Source organism: Emydura macquarii, unplaced genomic scaffold, assembly GCF_026122565.2.
Source record: "Emydura macquarii macquarii isolate MOO-44397 ecotype Brisbane River unplaced genomic scaffold, CSIRO-AGI_Emac_v2 contig_3068, whole genome shotgun sequence".
NCBI lineage: Eukaryota > Metazoa > Chordata > Testudines > Chelidae > Emydura > Emydura macquarii.
Genome location: NW_027133205.1, coordinates 1 through 7,086, shown reverse-complemented (window position 1 = coordinate 7,086; position 7,086 = coordinate 1). Strand labels below are relative to the sequence as shown.

Sequence of the window (7,086 nt, the reverse complement as noted above, 5' to 3'; positions counted from 1 at the left end):
GATGCAGGAATTGCTGAGTGACGGTTTCTGGCCTGTGTTACGCAGGAGGTTGCACAAGATGATCATAATGGTTCCTTCTGGCTTGTAAATCTCTGAATTCGCAATAGTACAAGTTTATGCTCACATTGCATTGTACACAGAAGCAATTCTATTGAAGCATTCAGATACTAAATGTTTGGTCATGGGCGCAGAGACCTATAAATAGCTAGACAGAGCTATAGCACAAGTTTCCTGAATTACACTTAATGGTATTTTAACAATATGCCTTGGGTGTAACTAAAGAGTAATTTAATACATTGATTTTTATGATATTTCATTTATAAGCCACTAAACTTTGGGGCCCTAGTTTACTCCATCCTTCCTTTTCTTAGGAATTTTAAACAAACAAAACCTCTTCTCCCCACTCCAGTGATTGCAACCCAAACATTAACAGGAATGTGCATGGGAACAAGACACATGAGTCTACTACTCTGGTGTGATGCTCGATGCAGATTTCTGTGTGATTTCAGTGTTCCAGTTGAGTCCATGCTTGGGTTCATCAAGCAGGCAGTGCTGGTGACCAAGTTGAGATTCACTGACCACATCTGTTCTGCAGTAGATTTCAGTCTAGCTTCTAAGGATTGTATTTAACACTTGATGTCATCATTCTCAGAAGAACAGGAGCTCTGAAATTTTGAGAGAAGTTCAGTTGATTTACAGGGTTTTGTCAAATATTTTAATCTCCATAAAATCTTTTCATTCTATCAGAGAAATGTGTGGGATGGAAGGGACCTCAATAGGTCATCTGTTCCCACCCCCTGTGGTTAGGCAGGATCAACTCTATCTAGATCGTCCCTGCAAAATGCTTGTCTACTTGGTTCTTAAAAACCACTAATAAGAAAGATTCCACAATCTCCGTAGGTAACCGATTCCAGTGCTTCAGTAGCCTTGTAGTTAGAAAATGTTCCTAATATCTAACCTGAATCTCTCTTGCTGCAAACTGAGCCCATTACTACTTGTCCTACCCTTGGTGGACATGGACAACAATTGATCACCTTCACCACCCTCTTTGTTACAATCTTTTATGTTTTTGAAAACTGTTGTCAGGTCCCCCTTCACCCATCTCTTCTCTAGACTATACATGCCCACTTCTTTCAACCTGCCCTCGTACGTTATGTTTTCCAAATTTTTTTAAACATTTTTGTTGCTCTCCTGTTGATTCTTGCCTTTAAGTGTGGTGCCTAAAAATGGGTACAGTGCTCCCCGAACTCTGAATAGAGCAAAACAATCCCCTCCTGTGTCTTACACAGGACACTTCTGTTAATACTTCCCAGGATGGCATTTGCCTTTTTTACAAGCACATCATGTTGTTGACTCGTATTCAGTCTCTGATCCACTGTAATCCCCCAATCCTTTCCCACAGTACTGCTGCCTAGCCAGTAATTCCCCATCTTGTATTTGGTCATTTTTTCCACTTCCCAAGTGTAGTGCTTTCACATGCCTTCACTGAATTTCATCTTATTGATTTCAGTCAAATTCTCCAATTGATCAAGATCATTCTGGACTCTAATCCTGTCCTCCTAAGTGCTTGCAACCCCTGCCAGCTTGGCATCGTCCAAAATTTTATAAACATCATCTCCTCCCCATCACCAAGTCATGAATGAAAATATTGAATGGTACCTGACCCTGGTGGACACCCACCTTGTATGTGCTCCCAGTGTGAGAGAGAATGATTGAGAACTACTCTTTGAATATGGTCTTTCAACCAATTGTGCGTCCATTTTATAGTAATTTCATAGGCACCACACTTCCCTCGTTGGCGTGTGAGAATGTCCTGTGAGCCTGGGACAGATGCAGAAATAGCAACAAGTCGTCTGAGTCCCAGTGCAGTTTTCTATCCACAAGTGAGCTGCTGTAGTCTCTCCATCTATTTAGTTTATCGAAGGGAAGGTTAAAAGGCAACTGGATCAGGCTAGAATTACCCGCCCATGATGAAGATGCTAAAGGACTCTTTAATCTACCAGACATAGGCGTAACAAGATCCAGTGGCCATGAGTGGATGTCACCAAGATTCAAACTGGAGGTTAGATGCAAATTGTTAAGAGCGAGGGTAATTAACCATTGCAGACATGCTGCCATCTTGGGAGCCTGGCTTTGCGTCGGCCATAGAGAGCTGAGCTTCAAAAGAACACTGGAAATCTTTTCTTGGAACTGTTCCCATCAGTTTACCTGCCGTTGACTTGGTGGGACTCTTCCCACAGAGTATTTTTGTAAGTCCATCATGAACTAACTCCCAAATGACGCTGTCCAAGGTCCTAGAGTCTTACTGAAGATACAAACTGCCTCTGAGCTGTGGCCAAAGATCCTAGGAATTCTTGTTGAAGAATTTGCAGAATCTGTTTTTGCTACTGAGGGGCTTAAATCTACTGCCATTGAAGCCAGTGGGGGATTTTCCCGAACCCTGCAGTGGGAGCAGGATAAGGCCCCATTAAGCTGCAACTGATCATTCTCTTAGCCTGTTAATGAATGCCAAATTCAGCTTCACTTTCAGCACTGTGTATATTTTCTTGTGGTTTCTGCTGTAGATCTCCTTGGAGTTCAGGAACCTGTCAAAAGTGTATCAGGATGTGATTGCAGACGTGTGTCGCAGGATGGGAGCTGGAATGGCAGAGCTTTTGCAAAGGAAGGTTGATTCACTGCACGACTGGGATAAGGTAAGTATATCTGTGAGTGAGCATCGAGAGAGCATGCTCAGGGCAATGCCCATAGTCCCTGCCCCAGGCCTGTCAATTTCACCAGCCATTGACTAGCTGCTGTATGTTGTAATTGACCCTTGTGGATGACAGTGGCTGTAAACGTCCATGTTGAAGTCTTGAAGCTGTTCATCTAGAATAGGCCACTGGGGCAGCTGCTTTTACATGGGTCTTTCATCTGGAAGATGGAAGCTCTGAGCCGCTAACTGCCGTGACTGACCCATTTACTGTTTTTTCCTAAGTAAAGCAGTGCTCCGGCGGTAGCACGTATGTGGCAAAGGCCTGTTCCTGATGTGGGGATGTTGGCTGTCAAGCATGGGCATGAAGAGAGATGCCAAGGAATGCTCAGTCCTTGTCACAGCTGACAGCGCATGTGAAAGGGACAGGAGTGGAGATACTAGTACTGCTTTGATGCAGTTTAGTCAGAACTTCCTGTTACAAGACTCATTTCACTGAATTTATCATTGGTCCCTCTTCAGATTTAGAAGATCTCTGGGCTTTTCAAATAAACCTGCCCAAGTCTGTTTGTACAGAGTTAGGCCAAACTCTTCTGTCCTTGAGCTCTGACAGTGACATAGCTGAGCAGTCACAATTAGGTGTGTGTGCGCGTGTGTGTGCGTCCGTCCGTTCGTCCAGGGACTAAACTCCATTGCTAACAATGGTAAACTTGTATCCTAGTAAACGTTGTGCAATGAAATGGCAGGCAAACATCTCATCAACGTGTCATAAAAGCAAAACTCAGATGCTGGAGCACCTGTGGTGTGTTTGTCTCCCCGTGATCACAGAAGAAAGCTGTGATCTAGGAGACCCTGATTATTATCACTGGTCATGCATCTGTTCAGCAGAGTGTCTAGAGAAACCTCTGCTGTCAAGGAAACTGCCCCCAGGTGCATGGAGCAGGCAACATCAGCATCGTTGGCTGTATGACAACTCTACTGCAATAAGTACGTAAGTGCGTTGCTGAATCAGAGGCATGGATGTTGAACGTTAGAGCTCCCATCTGGGTCAAATTCTTCTCAGCGGAGTAGGATCCACATGCCTTTGTTTAGTGTCTGTCTATAAGTTCACCACTTTGGTAGGATTCTCTTCTCGAAGTTAGTCTCTGTATCCCACTATGTCTCATTGAGAGAGGCCCTGTAATGGGGCTGAAGCAGGTGAGATCTGGAGTAAACTCGAGTGTTTCAAGGGTCCTTCTTCTGACTGCAACAAGTTTGATTATGAGGAAGAGGTGAAGTTCAGTAATAAAACTTTATTTTAATAGCTTGATACAGGCACCCTTTAAATATGAATTTCTGAAAAATGCTAAATGCTGAGTGGTGTTGCTATGTACTGTCGGCATTCACAGGTTTGGAGCAGGTACGCCAAGGAGCTCTCTGATCTCGCCAAGCCAGAGAACATTGACGCAGCTGTCCAGTGTCTGAATGAACTGATCACAAATGCCTTACAGCACATCCCTGATGTCCTCACATATTTATCTAGACTGAAAAACCAACGTCTCTTCAACTTCTGTGCTATTCCCCAGGTATGTTAACCTTTACAGATGTTTTAAACAGGATCTTCTAACTGCTTCATCCTCCCCATTGCAACTGGATGTTTTTGTCATTTATGCATAGTCTTTAATATTAGGACCATTTAATAACAGTATATAAATAAATTCAACATGGAGTTCACCAAGCATTTAGTGTGTTTGTCCTGTCCTGAGAAATTCTTTCCCTAAAGGAATGTCCCTGCTTTTTCATGTACATGCTCCTCCCACTGACATTAATAGTGTGAGGAGTTCAGAGGGAGCTGCTGTCAGATAAATGTAAAGAAACATGACCTCTTTTCCTCTTAAACCAAGACTATCCTATATAGTTGATGAAAATATTACAAACTTGTCTGTCCTCTGTATCTTCCTTGTCTTTGCTTTAGTCATCAATTATGAGCACTGGTTCTTTAGAAATCATTCCTCTATCCTCTCCTTTCATCTGAATTCTGCTGTTTACCAGGTGGCTGAAATCGCGGCCCCACTAAAATCAATGGGTGCTTTGCCATCGATTGGGAATGGGGTCAGGTTTTCACGCCATGTGCACTGCTTACAGCCCAGAGTAAAGTCTGGTTTTGTCACTTCTCCCTAGGTGATGGCCATTGCCACGCTGGCTGCCTGTTACAATAACAAACAGGTGTTCAGGGGTGTGGTGAAGATTCGGAAAGGACAAGTTGTCACTTTAATGATGGATGCCACAAACATGCAGGCTGTCAAAGCAATAATGTACCAGTATGTGGGAGAGGTAGGTTTGGTGTCTTGGTTTCAAAGACTAATCATCAGATGTCGCGGTTTCCTCTTTAATGCTCAGTGTTCTGCTGTTAGGGCTAAGCTGGGTTTCCACTATAACCAGCTGATTAAGCAGTTTAGTATCTTTCAATTTGCTTTGAGCAAAATTGCTGAAGATCAAGCTGTTTCCTACTGTACTTGTTTCTTGAAGTAGTAAAATCTGGGACGTGACTGTTTTCCCTGATGCTTTAAATTCTCTGTCCTCACTCATTACTCAGATTTTATAGTCTATTGGATAATGCTACACTGAATGTTATACAGTTGTATGCAGTTGTACAATGTGGGTTTTGCATTATGCTACAATTTGTGTAAACACCATGTATTTGTCTGTATAGATACTATAGAGTTTCCTACTGAGTCAACTTAAAGGGGAGTTTCACCATTTCTTTATGCCTGTCTGATAACTCCGTATCTTTGCAGAACATCAAGGAAAACAAAAGGCCCCTAAATGGATATGGGTGTGCAAGTTGGCCTCTATGTAGGGCATAACTTTGGTAGCTTAATTCACCTGTTTCTAAAACTGTCATCTCACGGTGGCACAATCCCATGATGTAGGTAGCCCTGCAGTCACTGGCAGCTCTCAGAAGTGTGCTAGATGCTGTACAGAAATGAAGACACGGTCCTGATCTCTAAGGAGCAGTTGAGCATCTGGCGCTCCCACTAGCGTCAATTTACCATTGAAAACCAGGCCAATCAAATTCTGATTAAACAAACAGTTCTTGCTAGAAGGTTGCTCAGGTGATGTCACACACCGTGGGCAGGGTCCCTGCAGAGCAGTGCTAGCCGGGCTAGTGTCTGTGGTCCTGCCTTGCAGCATTCTGTCTTGTTTCCCCCGGACCATGTGGACGGGGATTGTGTCTTAAAAATGTATATGAACAGTATTGAGCCCACGCAGGGGAGGACCTTGCCCTGTCGGTATCAGAGCTAACTGCTTCCCAGACCGCTTTTGCTGGCAAGATGCAAACGCTGCCCCAAATCCCTGAGTGAGATGCCGTTTTGTAGTGGTTGTATGAATTGAGTAGCTCTGGGCTGACCTGACCTAACCATATTAATAACAGGGCTTATGATGGGCCCTAAACATTTTGTAGCCCATGGCCTGGTTTTTTAAAGGCACTTATGTTCCTAAATCCCCCTGAAATCATTGGGAATTAAACACCTAAATATTTTCTTAAAATGTGTCCCTGTTTCAAATATGATTGTTCTCTATAATTGCATCAGAGGGATAAATACCAGGGAGGGAGATCAATTATTTAAATTCAGCACCAATGTGGACACAGGAACTAATGGATATAAACTGGCCATCTGGAAGTTTAGACTTGAAATTAGATGCAGGTTTCTAGCCATCAGAGGAGTGAAGTTCTGGAACAGCCTTCCAAGGGGAGCAGTGGGGGCAAAAACCTAGCTGGCATCAAGAGTAAGTTGATCAGATTATGGAGGGGATGGCATGATGGGACAGCCTGATTTGGCAATTAACTGATCTTTGACTACTAGCAGGAAACATGCCCAATAGCCTGTGATGGGATTTTAGGTGTGGTTGATTCTGAGTTAATATAGAGAATTCTTTCCGGGTGTCCGGCTGGTAAGTCTTGTCCACATGCTCAGGGTTTAACTGATCTCCATATTTGGGGTCAGGAAGGAATTTTCCCCCAGGGCAGATTGGCATAAACCCTGGGTTTTTTTGCCTTCGTCTGCAGCATGGGGCACAGGTCACTTGCTAGAGGATTCTCTGTACCTTGAAGTCTTTAAACCATTATTTGAGGATGTCAGTAAGTCAGTCGTAGGTTAGGGGTCTATTACAGGAGTGGGGGCGTAAGGTTCTATAGCCTGCATTGTGCAGGAGATCAGACTAGAATTCCTAGATGATCATAATGGTCCCTTCTGACCTTAGTCCATGAGTAAATCCCAGTGCGGACACAGTAAGCAAAGACATCCCTGCAGGAACCGTTACTTAGGTTTAAACAACAGACTCCTGTACACGGCTGAAAGTGCCCGAATGCAGAAACTGCAATGCAACAAAATCCCAGCACCATTCAGAACTGA

At 43.6% G+C, this 7,086-nt stretch overlaps 1 protein-coding gene across 1 annotated transcript; it reads left to right on the top strand.

Annotated features, from left to right (window-relative positions):
- Positions 1 to 1,635: 1,635 nt before the first annotated feature.
- On the top strand, positions 1,636 to 5,230 carry LOC137141489 (squalene synthase-like). The gene is made up of 4 exons (XM_067530380.1): positions 1,636 to 1,683; positions 2,565 to 2,693; positions 4,078 to 4,254; positions 4,850 to 5,230. Exons 1-4 carry the CDS (start codon positions 1,636 to 1,638, stop codon positions 5,198 to 5,200), a joined length of 705 nt encoding a protein of 234 aa, XP_067386481.1. The 3' UTR covers positions 5,201 to 5,230.
- Positions 5,231 to 7,086: the final 1,856 nt, after the last annotated feature.